The sequence below is a fragment of the Sipha flava genome, unplaced genomic scaffold (genome assembly GCF_003268045.1).
Source record: "Sipha flava isolate LNK unplaced genomic scaffold, YSA_version1 43_pilon_pilon, whole genome shotgun sequence".
Taxonomy (NCBI): Eukaryota; Metazoa; Arthropoda; class Insecta; order Hemiptera; family Aphididae; genus Sipha; species Sipha flava.
The window spans coordinates 1,402,678-1,421,686 of NW_020273171.1; the positions used below are offsets into that span (position 1 = coordinate 1,402,678).

Sequence of the window (19,009 nt, forward strand, 5' to 3'; positions counted from 1 at the left end):
TTAACGCGTCATGATTATTCACCAGAAAACGAGTGTGGTTTATTTTTAAATTTAAATTTTTTATATCATGCAATATTGATCACCGTTTTTAAATTTAAAGCGACAACACACCTCTGACACACCCACCCGAGTGACCTAACCAAAACAGTAGCTTACCCGTCGAATTAAATGACATTCCGCTTTAATACGTGCAAAGTGTGTGGATCGTGTGATATAATTATTTTTTTTTTTTTTTTTTTTGTCACAGGATATCATTATTTCCCACTGAAAGAATATTTTATTTTGTTTCATCCAACAAAAACAAAACCGAACGCAATGAAAACGTACGACTTTTGCGCGGATATGAGTTTAATACGTCACTACGTATTTATGCTTATACATGATGCACGCAGTGTTTGCAGTCGATTCCGTAACTCGTATACATGTAATTTAGATGCAATTTAAAAATACACACGTACATCTGATATACTTACACTCGGAAAATTAAATTAGTCTTATTGTTTTTTATTTTTTCTCCTATTTTTATTTATCTTCGGTTCTTTTGGTCTCGGTTCAAATTTGCGTTTAAGAACGCACGTGAGTATATCGTTATTATATAAACACAATAAACGTCAGGGAATCGGACAATATTCTGTCAAAAGCAATTGCGGAATCAAAATCCAATTTCAACGGTAACGGTACCAGACGCTTATCATCCCCTTGAAAAGTCGTCATGCGTTTTATACACTAATGCAACAAAAAAGGTATTTTCGGGAACAACAGGCGTTTTTGGCTCGCGCCACCGGCTACGCCACTCTCGGCAATGCAGGACGGAACGTAACTCTAGTGAAACGACAACAGCGTCCGCGTCTACTTGTTGATTTTATCTACCACCTGCAGCACAAAACTGTTATTAGTGTTACCATCATCAGTACCGTTATTACTAAAATTTTTTTTTTTGTTGTTTTCACTTTCGAAAAATCTAATACGACGCATTTCGAACAACGCAAGAATATCCGGCACGACATAATTGGTTAGCTGAAAAATTACAGGTAATTCGCAGCGTACGAATTTAAATGTCATAATGTAGTACAGTTTGTTACGTTTTAATCATTGCGTGCGGTACGCCAAAAACAGACAACACAGATATAATGCACGTTTTTTATTAATAAAAAAAAATAAATTTTTTATAATTTATCCATCATTTGTAGAAAGCTTTCAATCATATCAATATATTATTTTGTATAGGAAGTATTATAATTAGTGTTTTTCCTTTTCATGTAAAATTAATAATAATACGCGAGAGCCGGTGTTTTTTTTTTTTTTTGTAACGAAAGAACTTGTTTTATGACATTTTATTATCTTCTCGGTTTATACCCAATTATATTGTATTGTAATGAATCACTTAATAAAATGAATGATAATCATTTATAAACTCACTTGAATATTATATTGCATATTAATAATTATATAATATGATATAATGGACAACTTATTTCTTACATGCTTTGTATGCCTTTTTATATAATAACCAATAAAATAAATATATTAAACAAAATAAATATTACTTCAAACATAAACTGTTATATTGTAATTTTTATTTGAAGTGTTGATATTTTTAAAAACTATTAAAATGCATTTATAAATTATTTTTTTTAAAATTATAAATATGGAAAATATGGAAGTCCAACTATTATTTTTTTTCATACTACCTAAAGTTTTTTTTTTCTAGTGCAAAAAAATATTTATTGTTTTTTAACGTTTACATAATACAATAATATAAAATTTTAATCGATTACATAAATATTTTAATGTTTTGATAATTTAAAAGATCAGACATAAAAATAATCAAATTAAAAAATAATATTTAGTTTGTCCCACCGTATAATATAGTCGTAGATCTTTAATAAACGAAATTTTTTTTTGGATTACAATATATTTATAACCTAATTATTTTTTTTTTTATTGTTTTCATAAGTTTATTTTTTTGAATTCTTATATAATTCTTAGTATCATATAAAATATAACTTTTATCGATTAGTTACTGGGTACCTAATATTGTTTTTTCATATTCATCGTTTCACAAAAGGGTTTTTACCCATTTTTCATTATTAAATAGGTATTATATATTATTTGTATAGTAACTATCAACTATTAAACAAATAATATCAAGCCATTTCATTCCAAATTATAATGTAGATTTAATAAAATCATCATTACTATGTATGAATAATATATGTACCAGTTTTACTTTTGGTTGTTTTTAAATGTTTTTGTAATTTAATATTTTTTCCCTTGCTACAGTAATAAATAATAATATTAGATATTTAGTATTAATATCAAATAAACCATCAAAGATAAATTTAAATCGAAGAATAATAAATATATATATATATATAAAAGTATGAAAATTATTAAAAACAAATAAATAATAATCATAACAGCTTTTTAATTTTCTACCTTTTCGATCTCAAGCAACGCCCAATTAGTTCAGCTCGTAGCCATTTATTTTCATTCAATATGTTTTCGTATTGTCGTGCAGTTATTGAATATTGTACAAAAATCATTCATAAAATATTTTTACCGCACTCTTTTGATTGGTAAACAATATTGTCTTTTGTATAAAATAAATTATGAATATGCGACGAATTCAATCTTAGCGAGTAACAAAAATCAAAAATTTAGATAGCTGAAGTACTAAAATAAAGAAAGTACTTTAACCACAAGTAATCGTTGACAAATAGAAACCTATGTATGCTCGTGAAACACAGTCCACGATAAAGAAAAGCAGTAGAAAACTTACTGATCGGTTAGAAAAATCCTAAAAAACACACTATTTGATCCGGTAAAGGTAATCTAGGTGTAAACGAAATTAGACGTAACGAGGAACCAGTACGGAGAGCCGAATATTGTCGCATGTCCTAGACGTAAACGATAGCAATGATTAGAGAGAGTGTTAAGAAATGTGATTGCGGATGTGGGAGCACTGAAGGGTGTTTTGACCTAGAAAATGAACTAGAGACGACCGTTCGGACCCGCTAAAGAAACCATACGGAAAAGGATGTGAGGCTGTGATAAACAGGAAAGTGCAACAGCGAGATTGGACATCGGACGGAGAAAGACGAAGAGGCTTACCGGTGGCGACGCAGATCCTTAACGAACCGCTAAGCTATTCAAGAAGAGAATTAACCTATGTAGATTAATTATCCAGATAATATAGGGATATTGTTTATTAGCAAACGTCTGAGTGGAGTCCTTCTCGGTTATGTTTAAGCGGGTATTGATAACACGAATACGTTTTGAACCGAAAATATGTCGATATTTGACTATGTAAACTACACTAGCCTCAAAGGCTTAACATCACTCATACCATGGATCAAAAAATGATCGTCGAGATAATTATACTGCGCAAAGTTTATGTTTCTGATATCCTACTGTCTGTGATGTACTCGTATAATATGTGTATTGGGTATAACCTTTGCTCTATCGCGTGTAATATTATGTATAGCGTAGATATGAAGGTACCTATACCGTATTCCACACGAATAGTTAAAGCCAATTCCATAGTCTCCCATAATTTTCAAGATAGGAAAAATTGTCCCGTTGAGTATGCGCGACGTATTCGATCGATAATCGAAACTGAAATCGTACCGTAGTTGTGTAGGTACACAAAGTATTATCCGCTGAAGTTTAAAGATCGACCATAGGACCAGGCGAAAATCGCAGAAAAAAACAAAAAAAATAAAAATGCCAACGATAAATCAACTTCACAGCACACTCAAAGTTTGTTTCCTATTTTTTAAGAAAAAAATTACTAACAATTTAGTAATAAAACTGTTTGATATAAAGATTGCTGTAAGCTAATTAATTGATAAATTAATGTGAGCAAATATAATATAAATTTTATAGACTACCTATTATACAAGTATAATGTGTATGAACGAATCCATAGATCTTACATTCAGGAGCTGTAACCGGATTGAAAATAACCGGTTATAGAACCGGGAACATTGTGTTAATTGTAAACCGGAACCTCAACCGAAACCATTTTTTTCAAATGTTAAAAAAAACCTTACCAAAACCGGAACCTAATTTTTAAAGTTTGATTTCTTTCGGTTTATTTTGGTTATAATTTTTTATTTGTAAGTAAATTTACTAAAGAAATTATACTATTTGTTTGACGTTTACAGTATTGTTTATTATTTAATTTATATTTTCCATGAATATTTTGTAGTACGCATAATGGAAAATATTATAATCATATTAATTTTCTGCAATCCAGTCTATACGAACTATTTTTCAAAGAATTAAAAGAAGTAAAGCACCTATATAATTAACAATATATTAAAAATTGATTATAGTTTATAAACTGTAATACAGCTTTACATTACCGAGTAGTATTCAAAAATTTTCAAACGAAACTATTGATTAAAGAGGATGTTGAAACTCGAAAATGTATTAAAAATAGATGGTCTAATTTTCTCCTTCATAGTTATAATGAAAACAAGTTAATTAATAGCAAAGTATAAATAAATAGCGTGTAGTGTCACGATTGAATAATAATACAATTATTATGATCATAATAAAGTACTAAAATAGACAGAAACGCCGACATTCGACGACAGTCCACTATTCATTCGTAGAAATATGAAATAAGAAATATTTAATCAAACGTTTTAGAACATAATTACTATAGTCGTTAGTGATTACGAAAGGTGTGCCAAAAAAAAGGAGATTTGGGTATCGTTTACATTGTATAGGTACCTACTAGGTATTAGTGATTGTGTATTTGCATCTTATGGGTAATAAACAATAGGCCATATTAATTGATACACATTATTAAATGTTTTTATTATATTATTTACATAATAATACTACCTACTCTTATTGAATTTTCCATATTCTGCTGGAGACTGCAGATGATAACGGGTATTAACCTTTTCACTGCTACAATATTTATGTTCTGCAACTTAGCTGTGCTACAAAAAATAAAATATTTTTCATTTTTTAATATTAATAGATTATGTTTTAATGATAAAACAAAAGTCTTAAGTTATAAAACGTTTTAGACCAAAAATGACTCAAGTTAAAATTTAAGTTAAGTTTAAACTTAAGCTTAAAGTTCTGCGAGATCAGGTTTCCTAAAACTGTATGGTTACCAGCAAACGGTAATATTATTATAATACAATAATACAAAGTATTTTTTATGTTTCATATTTTGTATATTATTGCGAAAAATTAAATGTTATGGTCATACAGTGCAATTTATCCGAATATTATACGCACGTGAATGTACGATTGCGCCAATTTGGTCACCAAAGTAAACAATAATAATTTAAAATGTGTTTCATACCTACCGATAAGAAATTAGAAGTGTAGATTATATATACATCATTAAATTCGTTATTTTTTTCTTTAACTTCCGGTGTTATCACAATGGTGGCACTTAGTTTATTTTATTTTCTACACAAAGAAACATAATAGTACGTCTGTAAAAGTGAATGGTATAAATGTTTTGGACGTAATAGTACGTCTGCAGCAGTGAAAAAGTTAAATATTTTTAAATGTTATACTCTAGTCAAGAACTTTTATATTTTATACTTTATAATTAATTTATACTGATATTTTTATATTTTTACAAATTTAACGATTTTTAATAAGTAATTTATATATTGAATAATATGTTATGAATTCCTTGTGATTTCATAGATAAAAATGACATTTCTATACATGTATTATATTCTAATATTAGAATCAAACACATTTTTTAAAGTTAAATTTAAGGTAACAAACCTTTTTTAATATTACACGAAAAACGCTTAACTTATTCATGATAATACATAAAATACAAACAAATTTATAAAAACATTTATTTTTATTTTTAATATCTATACATAACACATATATATCTATACATAAAATATAATATATAATCACATGAAAGTTTAGTTATTTTCTGTACGCGTAACTGACATATTATAATGGAAAACAATCAAATAAAAAAGCAGATAAAAAAAAAACCATGAAATATGCAATGAAAACTTAATGCTATTTCTATCATACTTCCATATTTTATAATATATATATGAATTTCTTACATCAAACTGAAGTACAGTTAGCTAAAATATTTGTCAAAGACTACAATTGAAAGATATTGAAGAAATAAATGAAGTCAAAGGGAGAAAATATATATAATATATATATATATATATAAAAACGAACCCTACTAAGGTCTGTCAATTATATTTTAAATAAATAGCATACCTTTTGCAAAAGGTAAGCTGGGGCAAGAGCCCAGTAAATCATACTACAGCTAGTTTAGATTATTTACATTTTTTTCAAAGATTCTTTACATTTTTGAGTCAACTTTATTTGTGTCTTAATTATATTTCGCGGTACGACGTCAAAATGGTATTTGTTATAAATGTATAAATCAGATATTCTACAATAATTTAATTTGAATTTCGTATAATTCTACGTAAAACATTCTATAAATTACTCATCCCACCGTTAAATAATTTTACATTTCGAGCGAAACGAAGAATGTATTGATTTTACAATGATGTGTGTTTTTTTATGCCTATTCACATGATTTTGACCAGAAAAGGATATCTCAGGTATAACAGTTTTTTTTATAACAAATATTTGTCTAATTTATGTACTCGGTATTTCAAATTTTTTTAGATTCTCAACTATTTATGTAAACGGTTGAAAAAACTGACTAGAAATTACAAAAAAAAAAAAATATTCAAAATTAGATTAGACCAAACCAAAAGTTTTATTTTTCGTAACTATGAGCATTTTCTCTGATTATTCAAAATATATGTGTACTAATAAATTTATAATCTAATACTAGAATATTTCCATTCTATAGAGATGATAATTTTAAAAATATTTTAAAATTTTTATGCTATTAAGTATTTTTTTTTATACATATATTTAGGTTTTTTCGTTGAATATTTATAAAATCATTTTAGCCTGAAAACAAATCTTGATAATTTCTTCAAACATTTTACTTATATTCAAAAATTTACAAGTCACTAATTTTTGTAGAATCTTTTGAATTTTAATTGTTGACGAAACACAACAGAAATCACGAAAATCTGCTTCACTTTTGTGGTGTACAAAATTCGTTATAATTCAAATATTGCAACGTAAAGTTTTAATTATCATAGTTGTTATTATCTGTAAAATTCGATGACAAAAACTTGTTACTCGCAATAGAAATAATAAAGATGTGAATTTGATCGAAAATGGCGATATATTACCCGTTAACAGTTCTTTTGATCTTTATAATCACGTCATTAATTACATCACCATTATACCAATCATACCTCGTACGCATGTATATAGTAACGATTTAAACAGTTTTTTTTTCCGAAGGGTTTTTGAATCAAATCCTCTGAAAGAAATATTATCACATATTATCCATTTGATTTATATTTGTATATACATTTAATTCTGAAAGAAACACTAATCAAACTCCTCTCCACCGGAGTTTTCACAATGTTATGCTTGTGCAGATGGATGATTTCCTTTGCGCAACAACTACACAGTTTTTATCATTTAGTTTCCTGTTGTGATACTCGTACATAGTGAAAAAACATCATGCATATATTTTCCATTTTACGTTTAACAATACATTAAACGTATGTGACATGTACAATACAGGGTTCTTTTGAAAGCGAGGGAGCTTTTTTTTCCGAACACACACGGGGCTTGATCAATTACTTAGTTTGCAATAAGTTTTCGCATAAAAAATATTTTTAACATACTCCGTTATTCTACGAGTCAAGAATTAATGATGTAGCCGCTGTAAGAACACGATCACATTCGTAGGAAACGAATCACTTTCGGAGAACAACACTCAGATTCATTAACCTTGCCTTTTGGTCCTTATACAAACTTACTAATCGCTAACAGAAATTAAAATCGGTAGCAATTTATAACCAATGATAAGTAATTCTATTAGCTACATCATACGACCCAGTTAACGATTATCAACTTGGAACTATAGTATTATAAATAATAAAGACCAATTAGATAATTTATCTCAGTAAATAGTATGTGGCACATGAAATATTCAACAGTTTTATATTTGGGTCGAATATGATTACATTTTTGATCAGTCACTTAACACCACTAGCCAATTTTAATTGAATTTCTTGTTCTCTTTTCGATTTTGATTTAAATTATATAATAATCAATATAAATCATACAACAACAATTCCAAGTACGTATATAATAATACAATTAATTTGTTTGAACCCCTAAAAGTAAACCTACATACAAAGTTTTATATTATATTATTTTTCATAAAAAAAAAAATTGTTACAGTTGTATAATGATTTTTATGTGTATTATGTTTTCGCAGTACATGGCATAGCACAAAATATAAAATACAATTTTTTCTTATTTAGTGCTTCAAAAGAATCAAAATTACAAACGTCTAAACTGTTTGCTAAAACTGGAATAAAAAACTGAAAGTATGAAATATATTTGAAAAAGTTTTACTTTTGATATATTTCATAAATATATATATATATATATATACATCAAATGCATTATTTTATATTCTGGGTAAAGTAGCGAGTGTAGTAAGAGAGCCATCGATTTTACAACGATGTGTTCGTTCTTGAAAATCACGTTTTGGAAAAAAAATAAAAAGGTCAGAAACTTTTTTACAGTATTTTTATAGATAGGAAATTAAACACATAGATGATACATTAGAAAGGTTATTTTTGGAATTCCATAGCTAAAAATTCAATTCAAAAAATATCGGTGAATTCAAAGAAGTGCACAACACATCAATCATTATTCATTAGCAAACATACATTTGATTTATATAATATTGTTACATTTAAAATTAAAATTACAATTATTGACTAATAGTGTACAACACAATATTTTGTTTTATTTAAATCATTTCTAATGATCATTAATATACGACTGAAATGTTGATAATGTCGGTAGTTTGATTTTTGTTGAATTTCAAATTATTTTAATTTTGAAGAACCAAAAATTGAAAACAAGTTTATCAATATACAATTTTAACATAATAAAAAGCAACATAAGCCTCATTTTAACAACTTTATGCAAATTTTTAAACTTTGATGAGGAATGAAATATTTTTATAATTATAAAATATGCGATCTTATTAATAATCCGTTTTTGAAAAGTAATATAGTATAAACGTAATAGTAATGTAAAAGTAATGTAATATAAAAATTAATCCAACCATATTCTATTTTTTTTTTAAATACAAATGATTAAAATATTAATATTGTTAAGTTTATCAGCTTTAAAGCATTATCTTATCAAACAATTAAGATTTTACTAAATATTATTTCTAGTTTAAATGTCCAAATTTGGCATCTGATGATAAAATAATTAATATAGCTGTATACTAATTGTAAAGTAAGTTATTATACTAAAAATACGAAAACTTGAAAATTACTAAATACTAAAAATTGTTTTTTCTGATTCGATAAACTATCATTAATTTTAAGAGTATGCAAATAAATAATATATACGCTAATAGCTAATAAAAATAAAAAAAAATAATAAAACGACTTTTATAACAAAAGACCAACTCGGAACCGATATCTATATGATTTTTTTTTTTTGCTTGATTACGTAATGAAAACTTAAGATATATAACTAAGAATATTTAATTCATCGTAATTTGTATAAAAAAAAATTATTATAAATATAATTATTAATATTTGTCTTAAATAATTAATTATTTATATCGTACTGTATTTTAGCAACGTACACTAGAATTTCGTTAGTTAACCAACAAATATTAATATTTTTATTTATATAAATGCCAAATTTGTATGAAACTTGGAATTAAACTAATAAATATAATTTTAAATTGTTATAATATTGTTGTAATATAAATATAAAGTATAGTTAAAATGTTCAAAGCTTTTCCCCCAAGCAAAGTTTACTTCATAGTAATGTATAGTATGGATTAAAGTCGCATCGGAAACTTTGTTCAGATAGAAGGTAATAAACGTAATGCATGAACGGTTTAAAAAATATTTCAGTCTTCCAATTCGTCTGAACGATATTAAAATTAATTATTTTTTGCTTGCATTCCCGTCTGAAAATATATATTTAATGACATTTAACATGTAGTTAGTATATTTTCCAATAAATATTTGTTCAGTTTTCAGATATTTGTTATTTATATTGAAAATTATTTAATTATATTGTACATTTTAATAAACCGAAAGATATGATAATAGTGCGTATCGTTAAAAAAATAAAAATTATAAATTCAATTAAGTAATAATTTTTTTTCCGGATATTATTTGTGTATTATTTCCGTTTAAAAAAATACCGTGTAAATTAAAATTGTTTTTGCGAAATATTGAGTAGATTTTATTACCTAGTATATATAAATTAACAAATGTAAACATTTTATGGAGTATTAGTTTATTTAGATGGTAAAATAAATTACAATTCACTGAAAAGTAAACTACATTGCATGAAATACCGAGTTTAAATGAAAAGAAGGGTTAAAAATATCATACGGAGATAAAATATGGTTTTATTTATACTATCGTGTTTCACTTAATAAAAATATACTATTAGTTTTAGATTTTTTTTTTCATATACAAGTTCTTACAGTCAATGTTATTATAGTATATTAAAAATAAATATGAATTATTAATGAGAAAAATAAAACCAGTGTTTGTATTCAAATAACCAATCGAAAATAATATTTTCAGTTTTCATAGCTATTCTTTTGAAAGTATTTTAGACGTTGACTATATTTTAATAACTAATAAACATTACAAATCTTACAATTTTATTACTGTGATGATAATAATAATAGTGAATAATAATAAAATATTAATCGCATTGATATTGAAATATTAATGCCCTCAGCTTAGATAATTTTAAAAATGGATTAATTTCTATTACATCGATAAAAAATAAATGTTTGATTTAAATTATTGAATATGTTTTTTTATTGATTTATATACTTCGATACTATTATGAAACATATGTTGTGTATGTTGAATAATCAGTCCAACTTAATTATTTTTTTTTTTTGTTTTTTTTTTAACTTGTTTTTTATTAGAAATAATTACAACAAAGCGATTACAATATGATGATATGTTCAAAATATTAAAAAATTAATAAAATATATAAAAAACTAGGAACTACATATTGACTTTAAATAAGAAAGCCAGCGGTATGAATGAATTGGATAAGATAATGAATGATTGGAATGAGTTGAGAGTTGAGAAGAAGGTTAGAATTGGGAGAGATATAGCCAAAGAAGGAAGAAAAGAAAAAAGGATTTGTCTACTAGTGATGAGAGAAAAGCAATTGAATGAGATGTGATCAAAATCGCATATCGATTCATCAAGATGTCGTGTACAGAGAGGGTAAGAGTTTATGTTAAGTTTAGAACAATGGCAAGGAAGTAAACTATGATCAATTCGAAACCGAGTTAAGATACAATTAGGTGCCTAAAAATCTCGAGGTCCTTAAACCATGGATGTTTGGGAATAGAGGAAGCTATATGTCTTTGCCATGCAGCATAATTAGATGGTAGAGAGTCCCATTTAGTTTGCCAGGCATTGCACAATTGTTTGCGGTGGATCGGAAGAAAGTCGGAAGCAGGTGTTTTATATGGAGAAAAAATAGATGAAGAATTTTGTTAAAAAAGCTAGGTGGTTTGCTCGCTTATTATCGGCTATACCATCGATTATTTTAAAATAGTATAATTTGTATATAATTGCTATATATTATATTAAATCTACATTTTTAAATATTAGTTTTATCGTTCATAACTATAGGAAAAAATTACTTATTTATAATAAGTTTTTAACACCACAACCCTTAAAATTATTATGTTCAAAATAAACTAAAACTAATGGTAACGATGAAAAAACTCAAACCTCTAAACAATAAGCATAAAAATAACAAAATTTTCCATTTTTTTTTCCATACTAATCTATCTGACTATTTTATAACAACATACTCAAATTTAAATTAGTTTTAATTATATTAAATATAAAAAAAATAAATCATCATATGAGATACATTATCACTAAAGACAGGATATAAGCGGAATTACTATAAAAACTATTTTAATAAAACTAGATGTAATTAAAAAGTTGAAAATATTTTCTTATAACTTTTTAATAATTTGGAATTGGACTTTATATATAATCCAATACTAATAATGGCTGTTGCAAGACGAATAAGTTGTTTGTAAATATGAAGTTTCTTCTTTAGTGACTGTTTTGTAAGAAAGAGCTGTCATCATATATTGAGTGCTTTTCTGTTTTGTTTTGATATAAGGTGCTTTAATTTCTGTCAAGATGAACTCTTACGTGTTTGACAAAACTTGTCATAGAAACTTCTTTCGAAAAAAAGAAATATACAGGTAGACTATTTTTAAAACGTAGATTACATAAGTGCTTTGATAAATAATTATTAATGTGCTGTATTAAAAATTGTATGGTAAACATCATGCAATAATAATATTAATGATAAAAACTAAATACGTGAATATATTAACATTAATAAAATAATCATCCTAATCTAAAATTTCCTTTCAACGTAAATAGTTGTTGTTATTTGAGTTCGTAAACTCTCTTAAGAAAATTCAAAAGCGCATACGGCGTCAAAGGATAATAATTATATCTAATTTTCGAAACTCAGATCCCAATTTCTGTGAAATGTGGGAAAATAATAGTACAACATATAATCACCATTGCTGATTTAAGGAACGATCCCATTGTACCAGAACGTTATGCCTCCAAAAACTAAGTAATCCAATATATTTAAGGTGTATTTTTAGAGTTGAGAAGAATTCAATGTGTGTCCAAAAATAAAAAAATTGATTTCATTTACAAATTCATTACAATATTATAATTGGAGGATATCGAAAAACTTATATTTTATGTTATATTACTTATATTAAAGATTTAGATTAGAAGTATATAATATGAAATAGGTACCTACTTTACGTAGGAGTGAATACTTCATTAATTATATAACTCAATAATTTTAATTATTAAAAATATTTAAAATTTCATTTTGTCGTTCAAAAAATCGTTTGCTTTTACTTAGTAATTTATTTATATATTTTTGAAATTTTATAATGTACAGAAATTAGTATTTTTTCCAATTATTATTGAATTACAGTTTTTCAGCTAAAACGTATTTTCATGCATAAATTAATCGATCCCAATAATTTCTATTATTTTCATTGTATCAAATCTAAGAATACAACTCGGCTACGAATAACAGTTATGAAAATACTTTGAAGGGATAAAAATTTACTAACATATACTTAAAAATGTCATTGAAATTGATGAATTATTTAAGTATTTGTAGATAATAATCAATCCTTATTGACATCTAATTTCTAGACTTGTACGAAACAGGTTTATGAGATCAAATAAGCTACACATTTTCATACTTGATTTGCACAACGCATTATTTAATATAGTGTTTTTGAAAAAATTAGATTATAGCAAAATAATTTTATTTATATTAATATTTAAATCATAAAAATAAATGAACAATGTCTTCATATATTTTAGACTATATGAAAATAATTATTATTTAAAAAAAAACTCGCTTATCTTTTATTTGAAGAAAACTAAAATTAAAAAATTTCAAATAATATATCCCGATATAGTTTTTAAGTACTTTACATTGTTTGATGCATGTTTGAAATCATTCAAAACATAATAATTAATTAAACCTACTATATTTGTGATTATTTATTATAAATGTAAATATCATAAATTATTTATAGTAAATATATGTTCCAGGGAGTTTCTTGCATTGCTATAAAAATAAATTTCAGACTGCGGTAAAGAAGCGTAATCAAATTGCAAAATGCACAACTTAGCCCATAACGTTCCCGTGTTAAACTCTCCTTCGTCATTTGTGTATAATCAATTTGGATCTTATGGAACAACTTATAATCAAGTTTGTCAAGTTTATATATTTGAAAATATTTCGTACTTCGTATTTTATAGATGATAAGATTTAAAACACTTAATTTTTTTTTTTTTTTTAGTTTCATAATTATCTTACGTAGTTTAATCTTTGTAAATTATTTAAACTCCGAACCCCAATGCACATAAATGACCCTAAGCGGTTTTATCATATATAACAAATGAAATATCTTCAGTGATTTATTATAATTTATAAATCATTCGGAGTATAGTAGAACATAATAGTTTGGTTATATTCACTTGCATAATAAAAGTTTAAAACAGTAATGTGTAAGAAAATATAAATTTCCAACGATCGGAAAATCAATACAAAGATCTACTAAGATGTTTTTGCGATCCTCCTTTATGAGTAAATTATTTACTGCGTAAAATTGCATTTGCTGAACTCAAGCCTCAAACATAATATTACAATTTATCCTCGATATGTAGTTAAAAATTAGTCGTGAAATAAATTTTAATAAAATCTTTTTTTTTCGTCAAAAACAAGTGTGTATTTATACCATATTTCTTAAAATTAAATGGTCAACACCGTTACGATATAAGTACATAATATGTACAACTGTGTACCGTGATGATTTAGCAGAATAGTTTAACGAGTGCAATAGCGAAAATCATCTGTAGAAATTGAATGTATCCCATATTATCATTTTTGTGTTGGCGAAAATATTAACATACACAAACGCATTTGTTTTAATTAGTCCTCGCTATTAGCATCGATCCAACCGCCGCCAACAGCCACGTACATCAACTCGATGGTAACCGCTCAAACAATTACAACACCGGTCGTTTCCTCAGCCAACTGCAACGGTAAGAATTTATAACAATAATACTGTGATTCCTGGATCCTGCCGCGATCATCTTACCGAATCCGAATGCTATATGAACGTTAATTTTATCTGTTCGAATGTTGTGCAGCTCAGGTCGTGGGCAATCGCAATATTTTGTCTACTCTACCGTCACAGATGTTTTCGATCGACAACCATCCGAACACCTCGACCAGAGAACAACATTCGACCACCACGACTACCAATCCTATAGTGTACATCAACGCGTCCATGCAGCAACAATCTTTCTCCACACGTAATGATTTTTTTTTAATTGTTCTTTTACGTTCATAACCAATCGTAAATCAACACTACAGTATACAAACATGCGCATAGCTCTTTCACCTTTCAAAAGCGAACACAGCACATTACATACAATTGATACTTTAAGTGTAGGACGATAAGCGTACAAAAAAATAAATAAAATAATACTACCCATAATTGGATCACGTGCAGAGGGAGCACGAGCAAGTCGATATTACAATGTCTGTGACGTTATTATTCGATACTGATTAATGATTGGGATACAAAATCGTAACCAAACCCATTTTACATTTTCCACGTAAGCTATTCGTGATATTTTTCGTATTACCGTACGGAAAAATATTCGACAACGTTTGAAACATCATGAGCTGTGTGTTCTATTCGACTGTTTCTGAAATGCACTGGGAATTTATACGCGTAGTAATTTTTAGAAATATTCCGCCGCTGATTCTACCCCAAAAAGTAATTAAACACAAAATTACGAACTACTAATAAAATTTGACTAAATTAATTCAATGATCCGATTAAACAAAATTAATATCAAACATTCAAATATGCCTTTAATCGAGACGTACCGGAAACACATTGTTATTCGTGGCCATACGGCACATTCGATCAAATATTATGAATAATGCGAAACATTCTTGTACAGTTACAGAATAATTGTAGTTTGTACGAGTTATTTTGAAGATAACAACATTTTTCGTATGGAACTGAATAACATGCATTCATAGTAAATCGTACATATTATTGCTGTGTTAAGGTAGTTCAGCCAAACATTTCGTTTAGACCCTATACTATTTATAACTCTTAACGATTGTTTACAATATCTCGAAATTTCTCAACGATTTCTCAGAACCCTTTCTAAAATACAATATATCATCTCGAAAGGATCCATGTACATATACATCGGCTACATTTATGTAATATCCATTCTTCGCTCAGTCACAAGAATTTATAATAGGATTATAATATATAATATCGTGTATCGTATTACACAATATCTCTATATTTTCTTAGAAAGACAATATAATAACATCCTATAGCAAAAAACCAATATCTTCATTGAAAAATCTGAAAATCATAAGAGATAATTTAGAATTCTTACATTCTTTACGCGTTTGGATAAGACACTGAAATCGGAGTACCTTCATTTAATTTAAATGTATTTACAGACGATTTAAGGTCGATTCGCACTATACGGAACGTCAACGTTACGTCACAGACCGGTAACGTCACGTCAAAATATCTTTCTATGTATTTATACCGCAATGTTCACATACACCGGCAACATTACACAACGTCAACGCTACGGAACGGCAACTCAGATGGATGGAAAGCTAGATGTATGTTGGGATGGTCCTCGAGGCCGCTAACACCCAAAAAAAAAAATTATAAAAATATTTTGACGTGATGCAACCGGTCCGTTTTGTCTGTTCGGATAGTATGGATGTCAACACGGAACGTTTCCGTCAACAATAAACTATATTTTGGATGTGGAATTGAAAATAAATTACATTAATTATTTGATTAATTAAATAATATATTAAACATTTAAATAGTTATGGAAGATGAGATGTTGATTGAGGAAATATGCCAATGTAAAGAATTATATGATATGACACACAAAAAATATAGTAACAACATTCACAAAGATAATGGTTGGAGAAAAATTTATATAATTTTTTTCTTCGTCGTCCAAAATTAAGGCAATCATCGCTAGTTGTTTTTTACTGAACTTAGACAAATTCGAATATTAAAAAAAAAAAATGAATTTAAACTAATAGCGTTTCTGTGACGTTGACGTTCCGTATAGTGCGAATCGACCTTTATAAAAACTGTAAGAAAATAATTATGAATGTAGTAAAAAATTAATTATTTTTTTGAATCATTTCGATGTAATCATTTTAGTCGTTTTATATGATAAATACGTACAAGTAATTCGTAAAAACGTACCGTATATAGGTTATTACCATAGGTACATTAGATACTTTTTTTTTAATTGAAAAATAATAAGCTGTAGTGTGTAACGAGTAACACTAAGGTTAACCTTCAAATATGTTTCCAATTTTTATTCAAATGAAAAAATTACAATATCAATTTCTAAAATTAGAATCTGTCTAGTTTTAAACTCGATTTTGACTTTAACTTTATTATTTCTTCGTTCATACTGTATAACTATACTTTTAGCAATATACTTCAACAAGATAATAATCGGAATGTTTTTAAAACATTCAACGAAATAATTGCCCAATAGCGATATTTAACTATTTCTAATCTAAAACGAATTATTCCCGGATTGATACAAATCTCACAATAAAAGCGAAATCCATTTGTATCAAATGTCCTATTAATCAAATAAGTTTGTGAACTATTATTAAACTAAAAACTATTATGAGTAACGTAATTATAATTCCACATAAATTATACAATATTAGCAGAGTCACTTCACTTATCAATACCAGCTCATCAAAACAGACTAATTGCATCTAACAGACAACCAACTACGTTTAATAATCTTTCAACGCTACACAGTATAGGTATGTTACATTGTATTCATTGCACGATAAATTCTTCAAGTACAAATATAATTTACAGCCTATATATTATAATCATTTTGTTTTTTTTTTTTTAATTTTACTAGTTCCTTACCAAGCGATTTTTAATCAATTCTCCACGGCAATTCCAAATGTTACACGTTAGTTTTTTTATTCCAGAAATACATAAATATTATGATAAGTGATATTGGTTTTTTACTCTAGTTGCTTGTTTGGTTTTTTAGGACACAATATTACTTTTGGTCCAGAAGGCAGTAATCTATTTATTTATCATTTACCGCAAGAATTCAGTGATAACGAACTCACTCATATGTTTATGCCATTCGGTCAAGTGCTAAGCTCAAAAGTATACATAGATAGAGAAACTAATCAGAGTAAATGTTTCGGTAAGTAAAATAAAATGTATACGTAATTCGTAAACTCGAATAGTGATTATTCGAGTTTTTCAAATTTGGTATTTCACAATATAGAAATATTATTTTTATTTTCGGAATAAATTCAAATACAAAATGTATTTAAAGATCAACAGAGATCAAAATAAAAACTATACAATCATAATTGTTTTTAAAGTTTCATACGATCTTGTACTAAAGATAAAAGTATAATTAAATTTGAATATATATAACAATGTATTTTAGCATATATTGAAATTTAAGAACTAACCATAAAATAAGTTTTCGAACTCAATTAATAGTTAGTAATACATTTTCAAAACTATTGTTCACAACAGGTTTTGTATCATTCGATAATCCAACAAGTGCGCAAACCGCCATTCAGGTAATGAATGGTTTTCAGATCGGCATGAAGAGATTAAAAGTGCAATTAAAACGTCCAAAGAAAAAAATGTCAAGTAGAATTTATTTTCAAACGTAATCTAGTGGTATAATCTAAAAGTACCAATCTGATTTTGCATATTACTTAATATTAAATATTCCACTGTATACTATATAATTTAAAAAGTTATAATATAAGTCTATTCAATAAGGAAAAATCAGCTATTCCAAGTCAAGTTTGACAGCAAAAGTAATTGAAACATTAACTTCGACAGATTTATTAATTTATAAACAGAAATTCAACGTATTTACTTTTTACAGCTATTACTGGCAACAACATTTTAATTTCATCATTTTTGTAACTATAAGTACTGAATAAAAAACGTTCACTGAAGAAATAATTAATAGTTAACAATAATACATATAAATTAACAAATAAACATAAATTAACATTTAATATATTAAAAGACTTTAATTTCATTAAACATAATAAATAATTAATGTAGCATTTTTCACTATAATAAAATAATCATGTATCATGTTAATAGTTTTTAGGATTGAACTAATCAAAATATGATAAGGAGTAAATATACAACCAAAATATATTTGAA

At 26.6% G+C, this 19,009-nt stretch overlaps 1 protein-coding gene across 1 annotated transcript; it reads left to right on the forward strand.

Moving 5' to 3' along the window:
* Nucleotides 1–277: 277 nt before the first annotated feature.
* On the forward strand, nt 278–18,787 carry LOC112689304 (CUGBP Elav-like family member 3-B). The gene is given in 9 exon segments (XM_025562949.1): nt 278–1,031; nt 13,791–13,950; nt 14,678–14,786; nt 14,895–15,059; nt 17,506–17,607; nt 17,712–17,765; nt 17,850–18,011; nt 18,356–18,373; nt 18,376–18,787. Coding segments are annotated over 8 exon segments (807 nt in total). The 5' UTR covers nt 278–1,031; nt 13,791–13,857; the 3' UTR covers nt 18,480–18,787.
* Nucleotides 18,788–19,009: the final 222 nt, after the last annotated feature.